The 16,638-nt window shown below is 39.8% G+C and overlaps 1 protein-coding gene across 1 annotated transcript in view; it reads right to left on the reverse strand.

Annotated features, from left to right (window-relative positions):
- Positions 1 to 16,638, reverse strand: part of SI (sucrase-isomaltase) — a 152,910-nt gene that overhangs the window by 19,814 nt on the left and 116,458 nt on the right. Inside the window, exons 46-56 of the mRNA XM_065410672.1 lie at positions 15,728 to 15,898; positions 14,282 to 14,431; positions 12,551 to 12,757; positions 10,600 to 10,754; positions 5,381 to 5,549; positions 3,375 to 3,471; positions 3,158 to 3,270; positions 2,924 to 3,049; positions 1,116 to 1,244; positions 878 to 988; positions 379 to 441 (exon numbers count right to left, since the gene is read on the reverse strand). Of these exons, the coding sequence (XP_065266744.1) occupies positions 379 to 441; positions 878 to 988; positions 1,116 to 1,244; positions 2,924 to 3,049; positions 3,158 to 3,270; positions 3,375 to 3,471; positions 5,381 to 5,549; positions 10,600 to 10,754; positions 12,551 to 12,757; positions 14,282 to 14,431; positions 15,728 to 15,898 (1,491 nt within the window). The remainder of the gene's footprint in view (positions 1 to 378; positions 442 to 877; positions 989 to 1,115; positions 1,245 to 2,923; positions 3,050 to 3,157; positions 3,271 to 3,374; positions 3,472 to 5,380; positions 5,550 to 10,599; positions 10,755 to 12,550; positions 12,758 to 14,281; positions 14,432 to 15,727; positions 15,899 to 16,638) is intronic.

Here is a 16,638-nt window from a genome sequence, read left to right on the forward strand (position 1 = left end):
GAACTGTAAAAGGTGATGAACAGTGAAATGGCAAAGTTTGCATACAATATAGAATTATTCAAGATAGTTAAGTCCAAAGGAGACCGAGGAGTTATAAAAGGATCTCACAAAACTGGGTGACTGGAGAACAAAATGGCAGATGAAATTCAAGTTTGGAAAGTAATGCACATTGGAAGAAAGAATCCCAACTATACATATACAATGCCACTAAATAAATCTATCGTACACTGATACCTTGAGGCGACCAGAATTCACAGTATTCATCGGGGGGGAGGGGGGAAGGAGAGGAAGGAAAGAAAGTAGAGTAGGCTGAGGTGAAGAAACTGTGAGAGAGAGGGGACTGAAGGGAATATTGGTGGAAAAGTTAAGCATACATACCTTGATCTGTGTTTCTAAATCTACAGACTCATTAACTACTACATTAGGATAATCTGGCCAAACCTAAAGAGAAAGGAGGGAAGAAAAGAAATTAAGCTACACTGAATTGATTTTTATGTCGTTTCTGAGACCTACTACAGCTTTTAAAATGTACTCTTTGCAGGTCACAGTGCACTCACAACTGCAAAGAAAATATTACATGTTTTGCAGTGTACGTACATTTAGCACTGTACAAAATAAATTCCTTCTATGCACATGTGCACCCCTCCCCTAAGAAAAGAGATACAGCTGAATATCATTGTTATAGTGATAGCACTACAGTCTAAACCATCTCACTATTACCTCACAGACACACTAAACAAGAGGGCTGGCAGGCAAAGCCTGAGGAATCCACATAAGAAAGTCCTCAATTAAAAAAAAAACACAATTTATTCAGAACAGTCATTTTTGCCTTTGAAATCCACTCCTCATTTTTAAACTGTAGTTCTCACAACAGTACCTTTGCCCAGACAATCTCAGTGCTGTTAGGCCATTTGATGAAGACATCATCCTGCACACCTCTTGTGAAAGCTGGATAAGCATTTGTCTCATTGCCCGAAATAGGTGGGTCCTAAAATACAGAGAGAATCCAGTTTTACAGTTATTTTAACTGTACATTATTTAATTCAATAAGTGAATTATGGTATTTCACTATCTATAAGTATACTAAGTGAAGAAAAAAGTACCAAACTACTGACCAGAATAGCGATGAATCTCATTCCTTCTTCTTTTATTCGATTAATCAGAGCAGGAAGTCCAGAAAAGTTTGGGCTGAGAGTAAAGTCTAACTTCCGGTCCATGTAATCAATGTCTGTATACTGTACATCCTGCAATAAGTGAAAACAAGACACAAAAAAGGTTAGAAATTATTTTAGGAGTCAAAGGTGTAATTAACTTTAGAAAGTCTGATTCAGACTGGATTAGCTTCAAATGGTATCATCTGGGGTTCTTATTTTTTTCTGAATTAGTTTGCCTAACTAATATTTAAAACACAACAGTCAAAGTAAGAGAATGCTGGTTTTAACAAAAGTAAAAAGGCAAAATACTGTATTTTAAAGCAAAGACATTGGGCTAGATTCATCAGTATGTGCTATATATTCATCCATATTATAAATTTAGTGGATTTGCACCAGGAAAAAGTTGGCTCAAAATATTTATATAGAGGCACAATTTAAGATTTGAAGGAAGCACCATTTTCTATGTACATATTTTTACAATGTTCTTATACAGCAGCTAATAAAGTTAAGTAAAGAGATATATAAATTGGAGCTTTATATCATGCAGGGAGAATGCCATGAAAACAGAATGGTATGGTGCAACAGTAGCGTCAGAATTGTCATTCTAGACATAGTGGAAAAATTTTATGGTCCTTTAACTTAAGCAGTAGTTTATGCTGTTAGTTCCTGAGATCAAGAATTCAATCCTGTAAATAAACTGACCAGGGTTGTTGTTACGAGTGGGGGCTATACATAAATGGAGATGAACTGCTGTAGCCCTCTGACATCTGGGATAAACTTCCCTGCCCAGAAGAAGTGCTAACATCAGTAGCTATTTATCTGACTGTAGGCCTTGTCTGCTCTTGGAGAATATGATGTGTTCTTAACTCGGATTATCTAATTCAAGTTAACTAATATTAGATAAACTCATAGTGAAGAAAGGGCAGTTTGTAGTTTCCACACATTAGGTGGAAGTAAACCACTGGCCACCAACAGAGTGTAAATTGAGTTAAGAACACACAATGTGTTTTTTAAAAAAGATGCATCCGCTAGTGACCACATATAGAGGTTTATGAGTTTGCTACTTTCTCTAAGATAATGTGCTTGGTCCTTTAATTCAAAAAGTAGAGGCTCATACTTTTAGATCAGGAGACGTGGGTTCCATCCTTGCAGACTACTTGAAAAAGGGTATCATTACAAATGGTGGCCCATACCAGGATATGACCTACTGTGGACTTCATCCAACTTCTGCTCTTACACAAAACCTTAACAGTGATCTTAGCAATGTTAAGGAAGAATAATTTTCCAAATGAATGTACTCTGTGACAGCCAGATGCCTGGATACAGGGAATATGAGGCTACTATTAAGGTTCTGCATGAGGGCACAATATGGATAAAGTTAGAGAATGTGTTGCTCTTCAGAATCTGTAGGAGATGGAAGCGAATGCCTTATGGTATGTTGGACAATCTTATCAACCCTATTGACAACACTGTAGGTGATGTGAAGGTGACAAGGAATGATACAGACTTTTCCCTTAACTTCTTTCATTCTTTCCAGGTTGAGTAGTAAGAGTTGGTCCTGATAGGACTAAATTTAGTTTTTGTTTGGTGTAATGATAATATCATCTGTGAACAGGGCATAAAAGGGCTTAAAGCATACAAAGAATACTGTTTCAGTACAGTATGTGGTTTTGGTTCTATAATTATTTCTCATTTCTTTTTCCTTAGAGAACAAATCTGTGATTAGAGAATTCAAATAACATCACTAATTATAACTGCAAACAACATACATAAGGTATCCTAGCTGCCTTCATTTCCTCGTACAGGTCAGAGACTTCGGTGTCATTTTTGTATCCATAACGGCATAACTGGAATCCCAAAGCCCAGTATGGTGGCATGACCGGTCGTCCAATCAGCTAACAACAATAAAATAGAGGGGAAGAAAACATTATTTAATCATGGTAATATGGAAAATAGGACAAAAATACAATTAATTGTATAACTTTTAACATAATCAATCCTACTGCAGTGTATTCCTGAACAACCAACTCCGGCGTTGGGCCCAACACCATGTAAAAATCCAGAATTCCGCCAATAGTGCGATACGTCAGAGCAGGAGTTGGCTGGAATGTGACATCTGAAAACGCAGAGCATACATTCAGGAATCAAGTAGTTCAATAAACCATTTTTATGAGAAAGTGCACAATAGAGGAAACTGTTTCTGAAAGTATTTGTTTTTACCCATTGCATTACTGTTAAGCAAGAGGACTCCATGAGCATTTCCATCATTTTCCAGGCCCATGTAAAAGGGATGGAAACCATAGGAATTCAATTTGTACTGCAAAAACAGAAAAAGAAGTTATGGTTTCACTTTGGAGGTGCACATATTTGTGAACATTCTACTGGCAAGTAAATGGTCTAATATTCCTAAATGACTACTGATAAATCCATAAAGTTATCATAAAATAACTTTCCCACAATTTTCATCTTTTAGGCACTTTTGTTGTATTGTACTGATACATTCAAATGGCCTTTTGACATTTTTGTTTTATACAAAAAGTTCTAAAGGTGTAATTGTAAAGGTCAGGAGAGTACAGCTATGTAGATAGAAGACAGCAAGGTATATAATGACTAGACTGATGAAGCAGCATATAAAGGAGAGAAACATGTAACAGTCTATAACATGATCCACCCATGTATTTTCCTATCACACATTTTTAATAATGACAGCTCAGCAGTTTACAACTAGAAAACCAATGATTACGGAGCACTCATTTTAAAGGGTCAAGTCATGTAGTTTGCTAATCCACTGAACTTTCATCTCTGTAGTTTCACAGAATTCCTTCACAAAAATTTCTCTATACTGTGGCTTGCTGGAATATTTGTTGTGATGACTCCCACTGTAATGTGATGTGCGTAACATTAACATACAGTTCTCATCACTGAACCACTTTTCATAAAAACACATGAGTCAATGATCAGTCTTAGTCGTTTTACATATGTGTATATATAGAAATTACTATTTATATCTGAGGCCCCAGATAGACCCACTTCCTTCTCTTTCTGTTTGCAGGCAGAAGCCCTACCCGGGCATACTTCTACATCTTCTCAGTCACTCCCTATGAACTGGGAAGAGTGGACATTTTTTGTACCCCCTTAACCCAGAAAAGATCACCCAGGATTATGTCCAAGTCCTCCAGCATTTAGTCACATTTATAGGAGCAGCCTGAAAGTGATATGAGGCTGGTTCCATCTGAGCTAATGCCTGCCCTGCTCACAGGGAGATCTGACAGTTGCATTTTCCTTGCTCCCTGCTTCTTGCTGCTGACATCTTGGTGCCTCAGGGTGACCTGTGTAGTGGGGGGATGTTGGGATTGCATGACATGGCACTAACCCGTCTCACTCTTGGAGGTGGAACCATTGTGCTTATGTTCCTCACCATTTCTGCCCCAACCTCACCTGCGGGATTGGTGTGTGCTTTCAGAATTGCTGGGCACTCTCCCGTAATTCCCATTAAAGTCAACGAGAGCTCTGAGCATCCAGCATCGCAGGAAACCTGGCCAATATATTATTTTAACTATGTGTGTGTGAGAGTGATTGTCTATGGGTTGCTCTCCCTCTCCCTGTCCTCTCTACACAAGCCAAATTTGCAAAGTGGATAAAACGGCTGCCAAGACATGTCTATATGAAATATTACAACCACAATATTTCAGGCTAGAAGTGGATTTCACAAAGTGGCCTTCAACAAAATAATCAAACCTTGAAAAGTTAATAAAAGTTAAATTTCCAGAACGTGGGAAGGATGAGAGAAAACTGGCAAAAAGTATGGCCAAAAATAGTTCTCCAGGTCTGCTCAGTTCTTGTAGAAACCAACATACACCATAGAAACATAGGAATTGACATAACAGATAAGATCAGTGGCCCATATAGCCTGCTATCCCATCTCCAGATGTGGTAAATATTAGATACTTCAGAGAAAAGTGCAAATGTAATAACCTGTTTTAAGAGAAGTTTTTTCCAAACCCCAAGTTATCTGATAGGACCTTAACTGTTACTAAACTTAGTTTTGGTTTGTTGTAATGATAATGATATCTGTGAACAGGGCATATCATACACCAGTGTTACTGCCTGCATTGTTTTAAAACCAAATATACTATAGTCACCCTGGAAAAAAATCAAAGTAATGTGCACCAAGAAAATAGTTGTTGTTTAGGAAAGAATCTAATTCAAACTTCATCTCTACTTACACCAGGGGACTGGTCTTTCGTAAACATTCCCCAGGTGTTCCAGTTCATATCACGCCGAAATGTAGTGTGTTCAGTTTCACCAAATCCGTAGACATACTGTGATGGCAGACGGGTAGAAATCTGAATGAACATGTCACTAAAGGTGAAGCCAGGTACCTGAGAATCCCAACTGAAAGAGAAGAATTACCCAACTTTCATAAGTAAAGAGCTGGAAAGATACACAAATAATAGTGGCTGAGAATTTTGAAAGTTACAGAGAATATTTGGTGTATTAGCCGTGTAATTGCTTTTATTAATGAAGTGCAGGGTGACTGTTTTATCTGCTGGAAGACTATCTGTGTCAGACTGTAAGGAAGTTGGGTATTATTGAATACACTCTGGAATTTAGATAAAATGAACACTAAATACATATTAAGAAGTTTCTTAGAACTGAAGGAAACTCTAATTAATCTATATATTAATTTCAATTTTAGTGATGTTTTTAAACCCAGTATATTATATGCTTAGTAATGATGACACACGGGGAAGCAAAGGAGATGTTAGAGAGTCTGATGATTGAAGTTTGAATGATTTGTCAAGGCTGAAGACAGTTTTGTTGGCTTGGATAAGCACCTGAACTTTCAAACCAAAATCAAATTGTGAAAATTTTGGGTCTCTTGCGTAATTTGTGCTGCTACTCAGGAGAAAAAGTTTTCATAGATTCAGAAGATTCCAAAGCCAGAAAAAAACATTGCGATAATCTAGTCCAGGGGTAGGCAACCTATGGCATGCGTGCCAAAGGAGGCACGCAAGCTGATTTTCAGTGGCACTCACACTGCCTGGGTCCTGGCCACCAGTCCGGGGGGTGCTGCATTTTAATTTAATTTCAAATGAAGCTTCTTAAACATTTTAAAAACCTTATTTACTTTACATACAACAATAGTTTAGTTATATATTATAGACTTATAGAAAGAGACCTTCTAAAAACGTTAAAATGTATTACCGGCACGCGGAACCTTAAATTAGAGTGAATAAATGAAGACTCGGCACACCACTTCTGAAAGGTTGCCAACCCTTGATCTAGTCTGACCTCCTGTATAATACAGGCCATAGAACTTGCCCAAAATAATGCCTAGAGCATATGTTTTAGAGAATCATGCAATCTTGGTTTAAAAATTGTCAGTGATGGAGAATCCACCACAGCCCTTGGTAAGTTGTCCCAATGGCTAACTTACCTTCACTGTCAAAAATGTATGCCTTACTTCCCAGTCTGAATTTGTCTAGCTTCAGCTGTAAGCAACTAATTGTGTTATACCTTTCTCTTCTAGATTGAACAGCCCATTATTACCTATTTGTTCCTCATGTAGATACGTACAGATTGTAATAAAGTCACCCCCTAGCCTTCTCTTTGTTAAGCTAAACAGATTGAGCTCTTTGAGTCTATCACTATACGGTATGTTCTCTATTCGTTTAAATCATTCATGTGGCTCTTCTCTGAACCTTCTCCAATTTACCAAAATCCTTCTTGAATTGTGGGCACCAGAACTGGACACAGTGTTCCAGCAGCAGTCGTACCGGTACAAATATAGAAATAAAATAACCTCTTTAATCCTAGGCAAGAGCCTCTTCTTTATGCATCCCAGGAATGCATTAGCTCTTGTAGCCAGAGCTTCACACTGGGAAGTCCTATTCAGCTGATTTTTCACCATGACCCCCAAATCTTTTTCAGAGTCACTGCTTCCCAGGATAGAATCGCCTATCATGTAAATATGGACTTTGTTCTTTGGTCCTAGATATATACATTTACATTTATCCATATTAAAATGTCCATTTGCTTAAGCTCAGTTTACCAGATCACTCTGAGTCAGAAACCTGTCCTCTTCAATATTTAACAATCCCCCAATTTTTGTGGCATCTGCAAACTTTGTCAGTGACGATTTTATGTTTTCTTCCAGGTCATTGATAAAAATGTTAAATACCGTTGTGAATATACGCATTCTGCTCAAGGTGTATGCACGCCGCATTCATTCAAATCAAAGATGTATCCCAGCAGTACCACTTGTGGAACATGCACCCCTGCCTTCCTCATGCAGGGAGCCAAGGACTTTAAAGGAGCTTGACCACTGCCTCCCTCTCCATTCCTTCATACCACTGTCCAGCTAATACACTAAGTAGCGGGGAAGGGTCGTGGAACATATATGTGCACAACACAACGGGAAGAAGGATAGTTACTGTATAGGTAAGTAACCATTTTGATTGTTCACAAAAACATTCCACTGCAGGTGACTCACTAGCAGCTGCCTTACAGATGGTGGGACTCTGGATCACTTGAAGAGAGATTGCAGCAATGACTTGCCAATACTGGCACCGTCTCAGAAAGCTTGAGTGATAGGCCAGTGACCGGAAGAGGTATATACTAGAGAACAAGTTGCTGTCTTGCATATATCCACTATTGCAGTGGTTCCCAAACTTGGGATGCCGCTTGTGTAGGGAAAGCCCCTGGCGGGCCGGGCCGGTTTGTTTACCTGCCGCGTCCGCAAGTCTGGCCGATCGCGGCTCCCACTGGCCGCGGTTCGCTGCTCCAGGCCAATGGGAGCTGCTGGAAGCGGCGGCCAGTACGTCCCTTGGCCCGCATCACTTCCAGCAGCTCCCATTGGCCTGCAGCAGCGAACCGCGGCCAGTGGGAGCCACGATCGGCCAGACTTGCGGACGCGGCAGGTAAACAAACCGGCCCGGCCCGCCAGGGGCTTTCCCTACACAAGCGGTGTCCCAAGTTTGGGAAACACTGCACTATTGGTATGTTATTCAAGAAGACTGAGGAAGTGGAATAAACCTTTGTGGAATGGGCCATTATCCTCGGAGGGGGAGCAATCTTTGCTAGATAATAGCAGAGTTTGATGCAGTCAGAAATCCAATGAGATATATACAGTTCTCTAACCAGCTGCCCTGTACTCCTACAAAGTGTATAGGAGATAATCTAAAAGAATGTACAAAGTATGAAGCCTCTCTTTGGCTTTACCAGAGTGAGCCTTTGGAAAAAAACACCGGAAGATGAATGATCTGATTGAGGTGGAACTTCAGACATAAACAAGGTGTGGCCAAAAAGAAACGTTGTTTTTGTGAAATGTCTTAAAAGGGGGCTTTGCTAACAGTGCCTGAAGCACAGACTCCCTTTCGGCAGATGGTACCTGACGGCTACCAGAAATGCTGTTTTCATTGATAGCAACAATTATAAGGATGTTGTTGCTAAAAGATAAAAAATGGGGAACCATCAAACAGGACAAAACTAAATTCATCTAGAGGATCAGAGACAGGAGGGCACATGTGAATTAGGACTTTTAAGAACTGAGGCATCGAGAGATGCGAAAAGACAGAAAATCCCATCTACCAGTGGATGTATCACAGAGATGGAGGCTAAATGCACCCTTAGAAAACTGATGGGAAAACCATAAGATTTAAAATATAGCAGGTAATCTAATATATGTGTAATATCTGGATTACTTGATGACAACCGGTGAGACCCAGTCCAGATTGGGAACCTTTTCCATTTCATTGATAAGTGGCTCTGGTTGTGCCCTTCCTGCTGCATACCAACATGGCTTGGACATCCTGAGAGCAAACTCTTTCCTCACTGCCAGTCATCCAAATAAGGAAATATCTGAATGCCTAAATGTTGAAGATGACCTGCCAATACTGCCATACATTTGGTAAACACCCTCAGGGCATGTGTTAGGCTGGTAGTGCATATTGCCTACCATGAATTAAAGATTCATGTGGCAATACATCCTAGCCACAGAAAGTAAGTATGTATCCTGCAGCTGGAGGGCAACGTACTAATCCTCCACCTTCAAGGAAGGGATAACAGATGATAGGGGAACCATTCTGTTCTTCGTTTTCTTGGTTAATCTGTTAAACTTTCTTAGATCTTAGATCTAGGAATCTACATTTCTCTTCCAAAACAGGCTTTGGAGCCATGGCACCCAGAGAGGCACTCCTTGTGGAGGAATGCTCTGCTCTCTCATGGTCAGGGTCGGGCTCTTAAGAGGGACATGTTGCCTTTTCAGGAAGACTAACTTTAAGACAGGAATTCCTTTGTTTCTTCATCCTCGTGGGGAAAGAGGTACAGATAGGACATTTGTTCCCCATTTGTCCCTCTCCTAAACAAATTAGGCAACATTTGAAACTCTCAATAACAGCCATGCATGTGGAACACAGATGTTTTGGCTTTTTTTGCCATGCAAAAATCCCCTGGATTTAAACCATCAGCTAACTAACTAAACTGTAACTATACGAAGTGAACTATAAGTATGTACAAATCAGAAAATCTCTTTCACAGATGGCTAACTGAGGCTCAAGAGCGACAGGAAACTCTCCAGCTCTCACCACAGATGGTATGAAGGAACAGAGAGGGAGGTGGCAGCCATGTCCCTTTTATGCCCTCAGGCCCATGCACGAGAAGAGCAGGGGCACACATACTGACTAGTGGTACTGCTGGCAGAAGTCTTGTACTCAAGTGCATTGGGTGCACATACACCTACAGTGGAATGTACACGAGCACAACCAATCACTCAAAGGAGAATGTTTAGCTATCTTCATTTTGTTTAAGCCACAGCTCCAACGTCAGTGGGATAGCGTCTCTTTTAAGCTGGGTATCAGCTCAGAATCAGCATCTGTAAACCACATTCTTTTTGTTCTGAATTTTTCAGAATTAGTTTGATATATTTGCAATAGATTTAGTTCTAAGTGAGAATTAATTGCTCTGGAAGCTCTTGAGGATGTTATCACTGATGTAATAATGTTCCCTCTAAGGATATGTCTACACTGGAGCTTGAGGTGTGATTTCCAGCTCAGACAGACATACCTGTGCTAGTTCTCATCAAGCTAGCATGGTAAAACTACAAGTGTAGCCACAGCGATGCCAGCAACAGGACAGGTTAGCCGAGTACATACCTAGTGTTTCAGATGGGATTGTACTCAAGGCCGCTAGCCTATCTCAAATTTATAGGTGCCACAGATACACTTCTATTTTTTGTTTACATTTCCAACTCCAGTGTAGAAATACGCTAAAATAATAAATAGGTTTTGCTGAAACATATCAAGTTAATTTAACATCAGCAGTAACACCATGGCAGCTTAGCAAAATGCAGCCTATTCAAAGCTAAGCCAGTATTTACGGATTTCCACCAAACATACAGGTTAAAATTAAAATGTCATCTATAGCAAACAAAGTTTTCACTTACATAATTGTTCCAGTGCGTTTGCGCCGAATCTCAATACCAAATGGATTGTTCTTAATAGTCACTTCATAGAGTCGACCTGCTTCTGTACTTGTTGGAGTACTAGGGAGGAATAGTGGTACTGGAACTTCATATCTTTTATTGTTGGCATCATAAATCTATGAAAAGAAAGGCAGTAGTCTTGAAGGCAGGGTGACCAGACGTCCCGATTTTTAGCTGTTTGTCCCACATCCCAACCGATCTCTGGTCGGTGTTGTTTTTTTTTTTTTTTTGCTCCGCCGGCAGAAGGCAGCACTCGGCTTCCCTCCCTCCTCCCCTCCCCTCCCCAGTGTCCCGATATGGTTACTAATACTAATACAAGAAAGCATTTGAGTATACCATTTTTATATTAATCGGGGCATTAATTAATGAGTATTCTAGTGAAACTTGGCTTTCATTAAGACTGAATTCAGATCTTTATCACATCCTACAAAGACACAGTACATTTTGCACACGGATTTTCAGTACTTGCTTAATTCTGTTGAGCAGTATCTCACTCCTTGAGTAGTCTCATGGATTTCAATTGGATGACCTGCAGAGTGAGGTGCTACTCAGCCTGAATAAGAATCTGGCCCAATGAGAGGACTCTCAGAACGTGATACTACTCAGCCTGATTAAAGGCAGCAGAATTAAGCTAGTAGAATGTTCAGCTAAGGAAGACGATGCCGCACATGTGGTTGAACCGTAAAAAGTAAGTGGCTGCAGACTCCTCGCTCAAGCTCTTGTACACCTTACATAATGTACAGGAGTCCACTCTCAATCCCTGTGTCCTTTATAAGGAAAACAAATAGGAGCCATCTCTGAGGCACCTTATGAGGATTATAGCTGTGGAGGCTGATTTTTCACAGCTTGAACTGGTTCCTCATCAATTATTATCTCAGTGCTTTGATAAAACCCTGCACATCTATGTTCATCATTGATGTTTGTTGAAACTTAGGTAGCTTAACTGACACGCTGAACTGTCTGTAAAAGAGCTCACAGAGAAAAAACCCCAAAGAGGTGAGAATAAGCACTCTGGAACCTCACACCACTTCTAATATTCAACATGTCAGACATGGGACACGATGTGATATGACATTACATATGGAATAGGTCAAATTGGTCAGTAATCAGTGCGTCATGCTACTGCAACAGTATGAAACAAAGCAGTGTTATCCACTTATTTGCACAGCAAGCCATCATTAGCAGTTTGGAGAAAACGTGATCACTCTTTTTGAATGATAAAACAAAATATAATGAAATAGTCTCTAGAACAGTGGTTCTCAACCAAGGTAAGCGTACTCCTGGGGGTACGCAGAGGTCTTCCAGGTGGGACATCAACTCTTCTAGATTTTTGCCTAGTTTTACAACAGGCTATATAAAAAGTACTAGCCAAGTCGGTAAAACTAAAATTTCATACCGACAATGACATGTTTATATTGCTCTATATACTGTACACTGAAATGTAAGTATAATATTTATATTCCAACTGATTTATATTCCAACTGTTATAATTATACAGTAAAATGAGAAAGTAAGCAATTTTTCAATAATAGTGTGCTGTGACACTTTTGTGTTTGGATTTCTGATTTTGAAAGCAAGTAGATTTTAAGTGATTTGAACTTGGGATTACACAGGACAAATCAGACTCCTGAAAGGGGTACAGTAGTCTGGAAAGGTTGAGAGCCACTTCCCTAGAAGGAGGCAGATGTGTAGTTGCTCCCAGATGCATCTGAGGGGGAGCCCCTGAGCACTAGGGCTTCAACTGTGGCAGCCTTTACATAAGCCATTCAAAAGATGGGTCAATTCTTACTCTCTCCTACTCTCCTCTGTAGCCATGTACGGTCTAGTCACATTTTAGCTCAGTAAAAATGAAAAAGTATCACCATCACCAATCTCAGCATAGATTGTCTCAACAGATTCAGATTGAAATTACCTTGAACTGCAACATGTTGTTGTCATGATATTTCACTTCCAAGCGAAGTGTGTTGATAGAGGGAGAACGATCCCCATAGCGGTCAGGGATATTAAGATTTCTGGAGAGGTCAGCTGTAAGACCCGAAGCGTGGTTTTGAATGTTACTGACAGAATAGCCATAATTACTTGGGTAGTAACATGATGGTACAAGGAAGTTAGAGGCAACCTGAAAAATATATTGCAGATTAGAAAACAGTATGTGAGATCATTCATTTTAATAATAGTAAAAGACAATTCCAGAAAAATCCCATTTTTAACAGGTAACTCATTACATGAGCAATTGGTTGGAAAGTTTACTGCAACAACGCTGAACAGTGTGAAAACGAACCCTAACGAAGAACACAATGATTTATGCAATTAATATCAGAGAAAACTTTCCATCATTACAGTGGTGTCCCTTGGAGGAGGACATCCCATTACAATTATACAGATATACAGCATTTGAGTTGACAATTTCAATGCAGAGAATTTAAGTACGTTTAGAAATATGAAGAAAAGAACTTCCTGGGATTTATTTATGATTTGTCATCACTTATTTACATTTAAAAAACATCAGCGCTTGATAACTTTATCTTTCCTTTTCTTAAGTGTATTTTTAATAGAAGCATCTTTCACTTGTTTATAAAATTATATTATATTAGCAGTGGCAAGGAACACTGCATTTAATGCAGGTGCTTAGCAGTCACTATTCTAAATCCCCCTGTCAAATTCCTTGTGTTTTTCTGATATTTTCATTTTCAGAGTGAGATTTTTTCATGCTTTGTGTATGCCCAGAGGGTTTTTCTCTGCCTGAAAGTTTGAGGATAAGCAAGCCCACCTTTTATTGAATACACGGACAGGGAAAAAATACTCTTTTTCTCACCATTAAAAAGAAAAATTACGACAACAAAAACCCTTGCAACTTCCTCTGAACAGGTGTACAATCAAACAGTGTTTGAGAGGTGAAATGAAGCATGTATCAAGTAGCCCTAAATAACGAGAAGTGCCTTTTGTTGTTCAGGAGGAAATGGCTGAGAATTCACCTATTTACTTACTAATTTCATTGACTGAGCATACCGAGAAGATCTTTTCACTGAGGACTCAATCTTACTTCCATTAGAATCAACTGAAATCTTTGCCTGGCACACAGATTACCATTGTCCTCCTTATCCTAACCAAGCTTGGAATCAAACAGCTAAAGAGAAGGATGGGAAAGAGAGAAAAATAGAATAGGGATGAAGTGACACTTGAGATGGTACTAAGTGTACAAACCTTAGGTTCACATCTTAGGAGTTGCTCAAGACCCAGCTCTGGGGATGCTGATGTCAGCTGATTTCCTCTTTTTGTCTGGTCTTTTCAGATCAGGCAAAAGAGAGCCCAATGGCAAAATGGCAAATGCCTGAGTCCCAGCAGTGGTGGTGATGGTTATAGTGGTAAGGATGATTAATTCTGCCTGCCATGCATAAGCAAGCTGCCAAGTGATCCCCTGAGAAGCAATGTCCAAAATGGGTGGCAACCTTGATCATACTTATTATTATTAGTCATACTTATTTTCATCTCTCAAACATTTTGTTGTGTTGCTAAAAAAATTCTGCAAGCTCATCAAATACCTAAAAACCCTAGTCAGCAACTCTTTTAGTTTAGATAAATTCAGTTAGTGTCGTTAAAGTAGTGTCCTTATTCTTGCTTCTCACAAATCATTTCTGCTTACCTGCCAGATACAGCCACGAGCAGTACAATTTTCTTGTGATGCACCTGAGTCAGGATAACAGTTAAATTTTTCATTGTCTTCAACCACCGAAGACCAGGCCACTGAGTAGGGTTTCCCTAGTTCAAGCTGAAGACCAGTAACATGCAGCAGCTTTGAAAGGAAACAAAAAACAACAAGAAATCTACCTGAGGCCATTGCATTTTTCAGCTCTCACACTACTTATTAAATAGCGTTTTCTTTTTGTCTTCTTCCCCTAATTCAAATTTGAAACAATTATCTGTGACTTATTTTAATATGGCACAGATTTTGAATTCCAATCTATGGGCTTCCCAGGGACCCTGTAAAGATCAGTATCCTGCTCTTTCTTTTTAAAAGCTTGGAGTCCATTCCGATTTCACCTGTGCACAGGAATTCCTGCTTTCCCATCCAAGGAATGATAGCACAGCTAAATACGATAGATTTTTTTTTGTATGTTTCAGGCGCAAGGCAGAAAGGCGTAAGACTTAATAAAGGATACAGTTTTGTAGAAAGCCTTGGGAAAAGGCTGGGGGTGGGGATAAGCTTGCATTTTTCCTTCAGAAGAGTGGCAACCCTAAAAGCAGCTACAGGAGTTATGTTTATATTTGAAAGGCAGTCCAGAGGAATGTGTCTTGAAGGCCACCATGATAATCAGGATTTGTTTCAATTGCATTTAGGAGTGCTTGACTCAATTATTATTTATAGTTAATACTAACTTCTTCCCCAGGGGAGATTTTTTAGTCCTAGGAAATCTTTTTATTATTTTATGAGACGATAAGAAATGTGTTCGATATTTCACAAAAACATGCAGAGTCAAATCATGGCCCATTGGGAGTTTTGCCAATGGCTTCAGTGGAGCCAAGATTTAACCCATAGAGGTAGGGTCTTTGCCCTGAACTGCATATAGCCTATATTTGACAAAACACAACAAAAAAGGTAAATAATTATACAGGGGCAGGGGAAGGGAGGAGGAAGGAAATGGGTGGCAAGAACAGAATCATCTAGCTTCTCGGTAAGTACTTGTTGGAGATACTATATTCCCTCTCAGTTCTCTTAGGGCTTAAATAAGCTTTTAGGAGGGTTGGGGGAAAAAATCAAGCACTCAGAGTTAGGAATTTCCAAAGATTAAGGTTTTTACTGCAGCAATAACTTAGCCACACTGCACATACGCTCTGCTATATTTTCTTTTCTTTTTGATCTTGTCAAATTGAAACCATTTGATTACATTTTGTGTTATTTACTAAACATCGTACCACAATTCCAGGTTGTTTGATTTCTCAATGCAATCATTTCTAGTGGTACATTTTTGTATTTATTAAAAAATATAGGACTTAATATTGCAACTAAGATCTGATTCAATGCCAAGTTTAAGGAAGAAAGGTTACATTGTTCAGCAGATGGCTTAATACCCTTGAATTAGCTGCTTACCTTTTTTGTAGCAGTATAGTTGACATTATGGAGAGATGGAACTGTCACACCATTTTGTTTTACTGTAACAGCTAAAGATGCTCCGGCAACTCCCAAGATTTTAATTTCATCAACTTTTAAATTGTTTGGGTCAGTGTATCCATTGTACACAACCTTAATATCTAAAACACTCTGAAAAGACAACAAAATATATTAGATTCATATTGTCCCAACTTGCCATCAAATTGATGTTTAGATGTCATAGTGTCTTATAGTATGATCATTTATCCCTGATTATCAGACTAAAATTCATGCGGTTCCTTCTTTCCAGACCCACTTACGTGTTTCTTATGTTGGATGGCTATGCAACAGGTACCTGTAAATAACACCCATATGCATCAAAATGTAGCTTCTCCAGGTAGGAGTGCATGTTAAGGGGGACAGCAGAAGGAGCGTTTTCCTCTTCCCTTCTGTACATGCACAGAGGTCAGCCACAACTGCAGTCCTCCCTTGCTAGGGATCCCTATTGAAAAACCAACCCCGAAGAAGCGTGGAAGCAGCAGGGTCTTGGGCTCTCCTTTCCTCCTCACCCACCAGATGAGAAAGGAACACTTGGTACACCCTTGTGAGAGGTGGAGCAGTAAATGCATTCTCTGCTGCACGTGCAGAGCACCAAGAGGCATTGCACAATGATGCCTGCTGCTCCAGCTGGGTCAGATTGCACGCACGCTACTAAGGAGACTACAGTAGGGCTAGAGGTTTAATTTCTAGCTTGGGTAGACATAGCCACCCTGCCTCTGACTGAGCTAGTGTGTTAAACGGTAGCAGCATAGTTGCTGCTGCTACTGCATGGGCAGCAGGACAGGTTAGCTATCCCAAGTACAGTCCCGTATGAAACCTAGGTATGTACTCGGGGCAGCTAGCCCCTCCCA

Source organism: Emys orbicularis, chromosome 9 (assembly GCF_028017835.1).
Source record: "Emys orbicularis isolate rEmyOrb1 chromosome 9, rEmyOrb1.hap1, whole genome shotgun sequence".
Lineage (NCBI taxonomy): Eukaryota > Metazoa > Chordata > Testudines > Emydidae > Emys > Emys orbicularis.